This window comes from Podarcis filfolensis (assembly GCF_964270895.1).
Source record: "Podarcis filfolensis genome assembly, chromosome: 16".
NCBI classification, from domain to species: Eukaryota; Metazoa; Chordata; class Lepidosauria; order Squamata; family Lacertidae; genus Podarcis; species Podarcis filfolensis.
Window position 1 is genome coordinate 41,538,778 of NC_139620.1, and position 13,444 is coordinate 41,552,221.

At 41.9% G+C, this 13,444-nt stretch overlaps 2 protein-coding genes across 3 annotated transcripts in view; one reads left to right on the plus strand and one right to left on the minus strand.

Moving 5' to 3' along the window:
- The window catches only part of TFIP11 (tuftelin interacting protein 11), a gene marked incomplete at its 5' end in the record, with an annotated part of 601,324 nt that overhangs the window by 362,596 nt on the left and 225,284 nt on the right, over window positions 1-13,444 (plus strand). The window lies entirely within an intron of this gene.
- The window catches only part of MYO18B (myosin XVIIIB), a 266,462-nt gene that overhangs the window by 67,780 nt on the left and 185,238 nt on the right, over window positions 1-13,444 (minus strand). Inside the window, exon 36 of the mRNA XM_083589603.1 lies at window positions 7,432-7,545. Within this exon, the coding sequence (XP_083445729.1) occupies window positions 7,432-7,545 (114 nt within the window). The remainder of the gene's footprint in view (window positions 1-7,431; window positions 7,546-13,444) is intronic.

The window sequence follows — 13,444 nt, forward strand, 5'->3', positions numbered from 1 at the left end:
GTTTTCTCTTCTTTAATGTATTTTGTTGTATCAAAAACCCTCTCATCACGGCTTTACTTGCGTCCCATACTATTCTTTTTTCTACTTTAGTCCTCAAGTTAATTTCAAAATAGTCTTTCAAAGTTTTTTGGGCCTTCTTGCAAATCTCCTCATCTCTGAATAAGTTGTCATTCATTCTCCATCTGAAAGAGCCAGTTGTTGTTTGCTTCATCGCCATCTTTACTGCATTATGGTCGGAGAAGGTTTTTGGGCAGATTTCCACTTTCTTTATATTCGGCGCCATACTGCTAGTCACCCAGATTTGGTCAATCCTTGTCCATGTCATTTTGGCTTCAGAAAAGAAGGTTCCCTCTCTTTCTAATGGGTGTTTTGTTCTCCAAATGTCAATCAAGTCCATATTGTCAGTCATTTCGAAAAAAGTCTTTGGTAGTCTTCCATCTTTTGTTATTACCTGTCTTTGTGCTTTGTCCATATTTGTTGAAACTACTCCATTCATATCTCCCATCAAAATTAAGTTGTAATCCATATGGTCCATCAGAATTTCATGCAACTTCTTTAAAAATTCGGCTTTCCCTTCATTTGGTGCATAGATTCCCACTATCAGGTACTTTTCTCCTTGAAATTGAATTTCAATTGCCAGATATCTTCCTTGGTCATCTTTAAAGATTTGTTTCGGTTGCAACTTTTCTTTTGCATAGATCACCACTCCTCTCTTTTTTACTCTGTCTGAAGATATAAATTCTTGTCCCAATCTTTTATTTATTAGTAATTTTCTATGTGCTCTTGTCACGTGAGTCTCTTGTAAACAAATCAAGTCCAATTGGTCTTTCTTTAAAGCGTGGAATATATTTTTTCTCTTTCTGGGAATGTTCAAACCATTACAATTCCAGGTTAGAAGTTGCAAAGCCATGATGGGATTATTTACCCTTTCCTCCTACAGCTCCCTGTTTTTGTTCCTCGTCTGTCGGTGGTTCCGTGTCCGTATCCAATGACGGATGCCCTTGTCCTGGAAACGTCTCTTTCTGTAGGTCTTCTTCGTGTTCTCCCAAGAACTTGTCTTTATCACTCACTGTCTTTATTCTTCTTTTCTTCCCCTTGTATTTAAAAGACAAGCCTTGGGGAAATTCCCACCTGAATGGTATGTAGTTCCTTTTCAGCAGTGTCACCAAGTCTTTGTAGAATCCTCTTGCGTCCAAGATACTTTGGGGAATGTCTTTAAAAATCTCAATATGAAAATCTTCGATTCGAAGGGTTGTTTGAAAATGCAGGTTCAATATTTTGTCTCGCTCCTCCTTTGATCTTAGAGTTATTAAGCAGTCTCTAGGTCTATTCTTCCTCTGCTTTGCTCCCAATCTAAATGCGCTTTCTATCTTAAATTCTTCTTTGTCCAGCTCCTGCTTCCAAAAGTCAGAAAATTCTTTTGTCAAATAGTCCACCAGGTTATCTCCTTCCTTTTCCGGCACAAGTCTGATCCTTAGGTTCCTCTCCTTACGTTGCATATCCTGCATAGAGAGTGCCAGCTCATACTCATCTAGTTTCTTGTACACTGGTGGAAACTTTTCCTCAGCAGCAGTTGCAATTTATTTGGCTTCCTCAGCTATCTTTCGTGTTGTAGATGAATCTTCCAGTAATTTCCCAATTGCTTCTGCATTTGAGTTCACTTTGTTCCCAAGGTCGGTTATGCTTTTTGTATTTAAATCAATTTTCCCAGAGATTTCTTCAATTTTCTTATTTGTTTCAGCAATTTGTACTTTAGTTTCTACACCTTGCTTTTTTAGTTCCTCCAGTGAATCGTTTATCTTCTCCAAAACCTTAGCAAATGATTCTTCTGAAGACATTGTCTTCACTTTTGCCTTTGAGACAGCTGTAATTCCAGAGGCCCCTGTTACAGAAGCCCTTCTTTGCTTGGAAAGATCCACTTTGTATTGTCTGCCAGATCTCAAGGTTGCTTCTTGTGAATCCTCTTTCTCTTTACCATCTGCCATAACAAAGTCTTTTAGTCAAGGTCATTCCCACACTCTTATGCTGTCAAACAAAGTTCTCAGATTTTAAACTCCACTTATTGCTGAAACAATTTATAAATCCTCTAGAGGGCGTAAAGTCAGTTTTTTACTTTCTAATTAGTCCCACACTCTCCAGAAAATTAAACAAAGGTCCTTCCAGTCCCTTTCAATTATTCTTTTCTCTTTCTGGAGGTTTCAAATCAATAATATCCTGCAAGTATCTTTACTTTGCAACAAAATACATGTTTAAAGTTGAGAGTAGCCAAAGTCAGTCAAAGATACTTTTTTACCTTCTTGTAGCAACAGTCCTTAGCCGGTGCTTTTTCTCCGGCAGTCCGATCCCCAGGTAAAAGAGCAGCGGTAAATAACTCAATTTCTTTTAAATTGGCAGGAAAATACTTTCAAGTCTTCTTCCCCCCCCCCCTCCTGCCTTCGGGGAGGGAGTTCTTTGCTTGGTGTTGAATTTCTTAGTTCCCGCAACTCTCCTTTCATACGGTTACAGCTTAAATGCCTTTCGCTTTGATCTTGCTGCAGAACGGAAAGCAGACTTCCTTTTTGGTGCTTGTCCGTCTCGGTACCCAATTTCTTAAAATTTAGTGTCCAATTTAGTTTTAGAAGTCAATCCTACTCACGGATAGTTGTTCTTTTTAGTCCAAATTCACCGGAAGAAATCAGCGCTCTCCGCTAATGGCGACGCGGCTTCGCTTCGCAGGCTGGGTGAAAGCGACTCTCAGCACCGCTCCATAACCCCTCCGCTGATCCGCAGCCTTTAAAAAGGCTATTTCACAGCGTCGGGGGGGCGCAAAGGTGCCCGCCGAGTCTCCAGTTCACAGGCTACGCGCCTGTGATTTTTGAGGGTCCCCGCTCCGCCGTAGCTGGCAGGACCCGAACCTACGAAGCAGATCTCTCCCGGAGCTCCGGGAGAAATCCGCCATTAAGCGCTGGCGCTAACCGGAAGTCCACTGTCCCACCATCTCGTCCTCTGTCGTCCCCTTCTCCTTGTGCCCTCCATCTTTCCCAACATCAGGGTTTTTTCCAGGGAGTCTTCTCTTCTCATGAGGTGGCGAAAGTACTGGAGCCTCAGCTTCAGGATCTGTCCTTCCAGTGAGCACTCAGGGCTGATTTCCTTAAGAATGGATAGGTTTGATCTTCTTGCAGTCCTTGGGACTCTCAAGAGTCTCCTCCAGACCATAATTCAAAAGCATAAATTCTTTGGCGATCAGCCTTCTTTATGGTCCAGCTCTCACTTCCATACATCACTACTGGGAAAACCATTGCTTTAACTATACGGACCTTTGTTGGCAAGGTGATGTCTCTGCTTTTTAAGATGTTGTCGAGGTTTGTCATTGCTTTCCTCCCCAGAAGCAGGAGTCTTTTAATTTCGTGGCTGCTGTCACCATCTGCAGTGATCATGGAGCCCAAGAAAGTAAAATCTCTCACTGCCTCCATTTCTTCCCCTTCTATTTGCCAGGAGATGATGGGCCCAGTGGCCATGATCTTTGTTTTTTTGATGTTGAGCTTCAGACCATATTTTGCGCTCTCCTCCTTCATCCTCATTAAGAGGTCCTTTAATTCCTCCTCACTTTCTGCCATCAAGGTTGTGTCATCTGCATATCTGAGGTTGTTGATATTTCTTCTGGCAATCTTAATTCCGGCTAGGGATTCATCCAGCCCAACCTTTCGCATGATGAATTCTGCATATAAGTTAAATAAGCAGGCAGGCAATATACAGCCTTATCGTACTCCTTTCCCAATTTTGAACCAATCAGTTGTTCCATACCCAGTTCTAACTGTAGCTTCTTGTCCCACATAGAGATTTCTCAGGAGACAGATGTTGTGATCAGGCACTCCCATTTCTTTAAGAACTTGCCATAGTTTGCTGTGGTTGACACAGTCAAAGGCTTTTGCATAGTCAATGAAGCAGAAGTAGATGTCTTTCTGGAACTCTCTAGCTTTCTCCATAATACAGTGCATGTTTGCAATTTGGTCTCTGTTTCCTCTGCCCCTTCGAAATCCAGCATGCACTTCTGGGAGTTCTCGGTCCACATACTGCTTAAGCCTTCCTTGTAAAATAACCTTGCTAGCATGTGAAATGAGTGCAAATGTGCAGTAGCTGGAGCATTCAACTACACTTCTTTGGCACTGCCCTTCTATGAATTGGGATGTGGACTGATCTTCTTCAATCCTCTGGCCACTGCTGAGTTTTCCAGATTTGCTGGCATATTGAGTGTAGCACCTTAACAGCCTCATTTTTTAAAATTTTAAATAGTTCAGCTGGAATATCATCACTTCTATTAGCCTTGTTATTAGCAGTGCTTTCTAAGGCCCATTTGACTTCACCCTCCAGGACGTCTGGCTCAAGGTCAGCAACCACACTACCTGGGGTGTACGAGCCATCCATATCTTTCTGGTATAATTCCTCTGTGTATTCTTGCCACCTCTTCTTGATGTCTTCTGCTTCTGTTAGGTCCTTACCACTTTTGTCCTTTATTATGGTAATCTTTGTACGAAATGTTCCTTTCACTTCTCCAATTTTCTTGAACAGATCTCTGTTTTTTCCCATTCTATTGTTTTCCTCTATTTCTTTGCATTGCTCATTTAAGAAGGCCTTCTTGTCTCTCCTTGCTCTTTTTTGGAAATCTGCATTCAATTTCCTGTATCTTTCACTATTTCCCTCGCATTTTGCTTGCCTTCTCTCCCCCGCTATTTGTAACGCCTCGCAGGACAGCCACTTTGCTTTCTTGCTTTTCATTGGGATGGTTTTCGTTGCTGCCTCCTGTATAATGTTACAAGCCTCCATCCATAGTTCTTCAGGCATTCTGTCCACCAAATCTAACTCCTTAAACCTGTTCCTCACTTCCACTGTGTATTCATAAGGGATTAGATTTAGATTGTATTTTACTAGCCCAGTGGTTTTTCCTACTTTCTTCAGTTTAAGCTTGAATTTTGCTATAAGAAGCTGATGATCTGGGCCACAGTCAGCTCCAGGTCTTGCTTTTGCTGACTGTATAGAGCTTCTCTATCTTTGGCTGCAGAGAATATAATCAATCTGATTTTGATGCTGCCCATCTGGTGATGTCCATGTGTAGAGTCGTCTCTTGTGTTGTTGGAAAAGCGTGTTTGTGATAACCAGCTTGTTCTCTTGGCAGAACTCTATTAGCCTTTGCCCTGCTTCGTTTTGAACTCCAAGGCCAAACTTGCCAGTTGTTCCTTTTATCTCTTGATTCCCTACTTTAGCATTCCAATCCTCTATAATGAGAAGAACATCCTTCTTTGGTGTCATTTCTATAAGGTGTTGTAAGTCTTCATAGAATTGGTCAATTTCAGTTTCTTCAGCACCAGTAGTTGGTGCATAAACTTGGATTACTGTGATGTTAAAAGGTCTGCCTTGGATGCGTATCAAGATCATTCTATTATTTTTGAGATTGCATCCCAGTACAGTTTTCGCCACTCTTTTGTTGACTACAAAGGCCACTCCATTTCTTTTACGGGATTCTTGCCCACAGTAGTAGATATGATGGTCATCCGAGCTGAATTCGCCCATTCCTGTCCATTTTAGTTCACTGATGCCCAGGATGTCAATATTTATTCTTGCCATCACATTTTTGACCACATCCAACTTACCAAGGTTCATGGTTCTTACACTCCAGGTTCCTATGCAATATTTTTCTTTACAGCATTGGACTTTCCTTTCACTTCCAGGCATATCCACAACTGAGCGACCTTCCGGCTTTGGCACAGGCGCTTCATCAGCTCTGAATCTACTTGTACTTGTCCTTCGCTTTTCCTCAGTAGCATGTTGGACGCCTTCTGACCTGAGCGGCTCATCTTCCAGCGTCATAACTTTTATATGCCTGTTGTCTTTGTCCATGGAGTTTTCTTGGCAGGGATACTGGAGTGGCTTGCCGGTTCCTCCTCCAGGTAGATCACGTTTGGTCAAAACTCTCCACTATGAACTGTCCATCTTGGGTGGCCCTGCATGGAAAACTCATAGCTTCTCTAAGTTATTCAAGCCCCTTCGCGATGGCATGGCATTAATCAAAGATTAACCATTGATAAAAAAAGCAGGACTTGCTAAAGAAACATCAAAACTTGAAAAAGAATTGATACAAAGTAAAGGAAAATATATCTCAAGGGTATACAACCTCCTATTGCAATGGGAGGTAAAGGAATAATAAGTGAAAGTTGTAATGGTGAGATGAGCGCAAGATTTGGGTTATAATATTTACATGGAACAATGGGAAAAATTATGGCGGGAATTCATGGCCTGCTACAATCTCAGGGAAAACACAATGAAGATGATGTATAGATGGCACCAAACTCCAGAAAAACTTGCTAAAATGTATAAGAACAGATCACCTATATGTTGGAGATGTAATAAAGAAATTGGGTCTTATTTGCATATGTGGTGGAAATGCACAGATATTTGTGTTATTTGGAAAAATATATGTAGAACTTTAAAAATTATTTAAATTAACATTCAAAAAGAGGCCAGAAATATTTTTATTAAGCATTTTGCCAAAAGAAATAGGGAAATCGAAAAGAACATTGTTCATGTACGGAATAACGGTGGCCAGAATTTTAGTAGCAAGAAATTGGAAAAACACAACAATACCCAACACGGAAGATTGGCAAATCCTAATGGTAGAATATCTGCAGCTAGCGAAAGTGACAGGAAGAGTAAGAGGCCAACCAAAACAAAAAGTCTATAAGGATTGGGGAATCTTTAAAGAATATTTAGAAAACTATGGAATAAAAGGAAACATATTGGCAGAATTAGACTGATCCCTGTATTGTATAAATATAAGTTTGTAGGGAGGTAAAAAGAAATGATATAAGAAATATGTAACTGTGCGGTATAAAGTAATGGATAGACAAAGTACAGTGAGATTGATTGGAAGTCAGTTTTAAATTTCTTTTCTATAAATTTTATAATTGTGTTCAATACCAGGAGTATAGATGATGATAATTATATTAATCTTCTTATATCTTATAGTGTGGTGGTTTGTTTGATTTTTCTGTTATTTGTTTATTTGATTGTATGTTTGTTTGTTTACTTGTATGTACATCTGTTTTTCATAAATATATTTATTTTAAATTAATAAAGATAATTTTTTTAAAAAAGGATAATTTTTTTGTTATTAAATATCTCAACACAAATGGAGCTCAAGAAATCAGCAGCTGTTGATAAGGGACTAAGATCAGGACTGAATGCAATTGGATTAACCAAGATATTGGAAGCAGGAAGAAATAAGAGCTTTGCACTCCGAAATCCAGCAGACGGGAAGTCACTAAAATGATCTATATTTGGATGGGAATTGTAATTTGATATTGATAAAATGTGGCTGTCATTGGATTTTAATATTTGAAAATCAATAAAGATTATGTATAACCATGGGCCACAGCAACTTTCATTGCGGACTCCTACCAAGTTCTTGTTCCTGCTGAACGTCTCCAGCTCAAGGTGCAGGTTCTCGAGCTCCAGAGCTAGCATCTTTTGTGCCTTCTCAGCCTCTCCACATCTGGCTGTGCTCTCTTCCAGCTGCAAAATGCATAGCGAGAAGCAGTCAATGCATCACCTCCCACCATTTAGCTAGCTTAGCTTTCTCCCTCTGCCCTTAAGCAACATTTATTTACATTCCACTCCAAGAGTGTTTCTACATTTTGAAGCCCATCACAACTCTGCCTGCTTACAGCTATGTTCCTCTGAGGACTGGCGACACTGATTTCACACACACGCAGCCCACGAAACACAGCTCTAGCTAGAGACACAAGAGTACCAAGCATCTCACAGCAGGAAAATTTGCTTTTCTTGCAATCCCATTCCTTTCCCATCTCAGCGACAACAGTTGGAAGGCAAAGAGAAACTGTTGCTTTTGCACAGCAAGCCTGAGCCCACTTCTTATGCCAAACCCCTGACTTTATTTCAGGCAAATCTTGCAGTAAATCTAGGCTCATTAATTAGCCAAAATATGCAAATTGCATGTAGTTTGCAAAGATGTGAGTTATTTACAAGTGGGGTTCACAAATGATTTTTTACCAAAGAGCTCTAATTGCACTTTGCAGACACACCCCACCCCAAAAGGAAGCATTTTGCGAGTGTTAATTTGCTGCTGGGGCTGCTTGTGGTTTCTTCAACTGCTAGCAGCCAAACTGGGCAGAACAAGAGAGAATTGACTCCAACATCCTCACTCTCTTCCAGCATTGTTTGGTGGTTGTACTTCCTGCTGCTTTCTTTCTTCCAACAACGATTTTTTAAAAAGCTTTTACACTACTTTTAATTTTTTTAACATACATAAAAAAGCAGCTCCATGCATGTAGAAAATAAGCAAATCAGTAGAAGGCCATTTTGTCCTAGTTTTCTAAGTGTAGGGAATGTTTGTGGTGTTGGTTTGGCTTTTAAAAAATGCATACGGGGGGGGGGGTGGATTCATGCCTGCAATCTAGTGATACAATGCAAGAAAGGCTTTAAGACTGTGCATAACAGTACTCTACACTACAAGATTGGGGAACGGGGTGGGTGGGAGGGTGAGCTATATAACTCACTGCACTGCTCCACAGTGATCCCATCTACCTCTGTCCTTTCTTTCTTACTTCTTGTTTGTGCTACTCTCCAAAAAGAAGGTCTTTATTTGGGTGGAGGGGGTAGAGAGTGCAGTGGCTTTTGCTTGCTCAGTTTACTCAATCCAAAAAATGGTCTGCAGCTCCAAGAGGAGGGCAGGTAGGGTTAGAGGAGATATTTGTTTGGTAAATGTGAATTTATCACACCCACACTTCCTAAATCAATAGTTTCTCCTTTGAAATTCACTTTTTTCCAAATTTTGTGAATCAGTACAAAAATAATTGTACTGGGGTGTTGGAATTGTTTCCAAAAATGCATAGGCTATGGCAAAATTGTGTACAAAAATGCATATATTGAGAGAAATGTGCATGGACTTTCAACTTTGTACACTCATTTACAAAAGACGCACCACACCAGTGGCGGCGCTTGTCATTCACAACAGCAGCACTCAGCAAGTATAAGTGTATTGTAAATAAATGATCAAATAAAAAAGTTTGTTTCTTTTTCCTCCTTTCGTAAACAAGAGATAAGGCATCAGTGTGTTGTCTGACATAAGCATAATAAAAGTTAATTTGGGGGCTAAACTAAATTTGGGGGCGCTGGGCAGATCTTTGCACCCCGGCAGGACATATGGTAAAGGCTCCCCTGCTCTCATCTTTGCTGAATGGCATAACACTGAGAGAAAGGAGGAGCAAGCCAATAGAGTGTCGTCCCCCCACCCCCCCGACTGGTTGAAGTAGGCAGGTGGGTGAGTAGGTGGCTGGGTGGGAGCTGAGGGCGGGCTGAAAATGGTGAGGCAGACCAGCCTCATGATTTCCATTTTGGACCTTGCAGAGGAGACCATGAGGTCTGAAAGACTTGCTTGGGGGGCGGGGGGGGGAGTGCTTCTAAGCTTCAAGCCTCCCTTTTCCGTCATCCCTCGGCAGTTTCTGTCTTGAGTGTAACATGCTCTCAGAAGAAGCATCTTCAAAATACATAGCTGGAACTTTTCAGAACAGGATAAGCCAGCTGGGCTTCTGATCACATCAGTCCCAGGTAATCCATCTCCGTCAGAGGCATCAAGCACCAGGATCCCCTCTGGGCCCCACAAGTCATAGTGAAATACAACACAAACATCAACAGCCAGGCCAGAGAAGCATTTAGCTTTTCTGAGAGCTGTGATATTACTACAATGATATTGCTGTGCCTTTGGTGATATTTTGATGAAACACCTTGTAATTTACCATCAATCCACAGGCGGGTCTTGGGGGAGAATTATAGCTTAGGCAGACTCATGGCAAGCAGGAATCCCTTTCCATGCAGGAGCCGAAAACAGCCTTGTCTTTTTATGCAGAACACTTTGCAGATGATAATTCAATTCTCCTACCCTGGGGAATGAGGTGGGATTAAATAACATGGGTGGGAATAACCGTGGCTGGTTATTCAAGGGGAAACTTGGAGCCTCAGGTGAGGTGACCCCTCCCCCCCCTTTGGCCTGCGTCTTGTGCTGAATCCAGCCCTGAAGGGGGGTGGGGAGTCTCAGCATGACTGGTCCTTCCAGAAGAACCTAAAAGCAGTCCTGCTGGATCAGACAAAAGGCTCATCTAGTCCAGCATCCTGTTCCCATGACCAGATGCCTCTTGAAAGGACCCCCAAGGCCAAACTGCTTCTCTCTGGCTGGACAGTCCCACACAATGAAATGGCTGACCAGGAGATTGAGGGCAGGCCAGAGAAAGGTCTTCTTCATGCAACATGGAGCTGACTTAGAAAACTCTCTGCTGCATGATATGGGGATGGGCACCAACTTCTAAAGCTTAGAAATGTGGCAGACAAGTTCACAGAGGAGGAGAGACCTCTTGATGGTTATTAGCTATGATTGTCATATGCTGTATCTCCAAGATACAGAAGCAGTGTATCTTTAAGGATAACTGATGACAAAATAGAATGGGGGAAGGTTCTTTCCTGCCTGGTATGTCTTGTTTGTGGGCTTTCCAGAGGCATCTGCTTTGCCATTACTGAAAACAGAATTTTGGACTCTTTAGTTCTGATGGGGCATATCCAATAACTAGTAGCCACCAGACTTCAGGGCCCATTAATCTTATGTAACCATCTTCTAGTCATCAGCAACAACTGAAAAAGTCTCTTTAGCTGTAAAAAAAAAACCCCAAACCCAAGCTTTGTTTAACAGCTATAGCTGTACCACCCTTCCTCATCCTTAATTCAGGTTATAAACACAGATAGTTTATCTGTTTCTTGCTTCCTCCCCTTTCTGCAAGGTTGTTTACACACACACACACACACACACAGAGAGAGAGAGAGAGAGAGAGAGAGAGAGAGAGAGAGAGAGAGAGAGAGAGAGAGAGGTCTCCCTTGGTCCCACCCCCCATCTCTGTTGCTCTTTCCTCTTTTCTTTTCTTTTTTGCTTCTTACATCTGCATAATGGAATTTTCCCACTTGGGAACAAACAAATTGAAATTCCCATCGAAAAAGATGCATAATGTATGAACAGATCAACAGTGTTAAGTTGGCAGCGTCCTGCCATCTGTTAGATACCTGTTTAAAATGAATGCCTCAGACTTACCAAACACAACTCTAAAGAGATTTTGATTCTGATGAACATACAGATTGTGGGTTAAAAAAAAAAAAACAAAGTTGGGGGATTTCTCTCCCCTTCCTCCGAAAAAAACACCCTTTCTCCTGTTTATTGAATTCTCCTAGTTATTGCAATTTGCAGAGCTGATTGTGAGACGCTCTTGGAAATCATGATGGTCTTAAACTAAAAAGAATGACAATGTGTTTTCAAACGTAATGCTGCCCTTCCTATGCATAGCAGAGAGATGAAGGCTGCAAAATGTGCTGGCTTTCTGGCAAAGCTCTGTCCCAAGTTGGATCCTCTTCGTCTTTTCTAACTTCTGCAAGGCACCTGCCCCCATCAGCCCCATAGGTCAGCATCATATGGTTGGGGTGACTGGGGCTGATGAGAATTGAAGTCCAAAACAAGATTTGTGAAGCCTCTTCTAGATTAATGCTGCCATAGGAGCCAACACTCCTATGAGCTGAGGATTCTTGTGCCTCCCAAATAAAATATTTGAGGGGGCCACCCACCCAAGTTGATGGGTATTGCCATTCAAATGTTGTGTATGCACCATGCTATGTGACTGATTATGTGGAGTTGGGGCTTACCTGCCTCCCACAATATTTCATTCAAGTTGGCACCTCTGAATGCTACACCACAGCAAGAGGAGATCTCATTTCAGTTTCTTTTACTAAGAAGTTGGAATAGCCTAACTTCTGTCTCCTATGCCCTGGCAACCTCGAGGTTAGATTACTGCAATGTGTTATATATGGGGTTACCTTTGAAGACAGTTCAAACTACAGAAACTGTAGCTGGTGTAGAGGCCAGGTTGCTCACTGGGGCAAGACAGTCTCAGCATATAACACAAATCCTGGCTCAACTGCTACCAGTTAGCCGCTGGGCCTAATTCAAAGTAAAGCCATTTGCAGCTCAAGACCCCAGTACCTCAAGGACCACCACTCCCCATATGACCCTTCCTGGAATCTGTGGTCATCATAAGAGTCGCCCTCTTTCTGCCCTCTCCATGGGAGGTCCAGAAGGTGGCAACACGGAATGGGACTGTTATGTACTGAAGTTCTCACCCTGGGCCAGCAGGGGGATACTGTAGATAGTTATGCAAATGAAGGATCGAAAGTGACGTTCAGTGATTGGATAGTTTTAGAAAGTTGCAACAGTTACGCTCTTCTGGAGCTCTATATAAGCAGGCTGACTGAGCTCTTCAGTTCAGTTCTGTTCTGGCCTCGGAATAAACAAGAGCTGTTTGAAGAATCACTGTGTCGTCTGATATGTTTGCCCACAACTTAACAGGGACCTTTTCAGAAGTGGCTCCCCACTTGTGCAATGCATCTTTAAAGGTCCAGTCGCGAATGACTCTGGGGTTGCGGCGCTCATCTCGCTTTATTGGCCGAGGAAGCCGGCGTACAGCTTCCGGGTCATGTGGCCAGCATGACAAGCCATTTCTGGCGAACCAGAGCAGCGCACGGAAATGCCGTTTACCTTCCTGCCGGAGCGGTACCTATTTATCTACTTCCACTTTGACGTGCTTTCGAACTGCTAGGTTGGCAGGAGCAGGGACCGAGCGACGGGAGCTCACCACGTCTCGGGGATTCAAACCGCCGACCTTCTGATCGGCAAGTCCTAGGCTCTGTGGTTTAACCCACAGCACCACCCGCGTCCCTTGCAATGCATCTTTAGGCACCAGGCAAAAACATTTGTTTTCCACCAGGCCTTTTGCTTTTAATTATCTGTGGCCTCCTTGGGTGGGTAGGTTGTTTTAATCCTGCATTTTAAAAATATGAATTTATTTTAGATTTTTCTATGCTTTGTTTTATGATGGTCTAAATGTATATTATTTACATATTGTTTTAATTCACTTTAGGCTGCACTAGCAAAAAGAGTGACTAGTAAGTTTATTTAAAATAATAATAATAATGATAATGATATTTTAAGGCCTTTATATACCACTCAGTCATTAGCATTTCTAAGCAGTGGGCCTAAGAATAAACTATATAGAAAATAAAACAATAAAGATCCATAATAAGACCAAACATTATTTTTAAAATATAATAATAATAATAATAATAATAATAATAATAATAATAATAATAATGTCTACTGGATTTACCTGTATTGTCTTACCTATAATATCCACTTAAGAGGGCAGCTTGGGTGCTTCTCATTTATTTGCTACTCTCCTGCATCCACAATTATGGTCATATGACCAGCTTGACCAGCATTACAAAACTAGGGCATTTACCGTATGTCTCACTGCCCCCCTGGCATATGCAGGGTTCTCCCCCTCCTCCTGTAATTCCCACAACAACC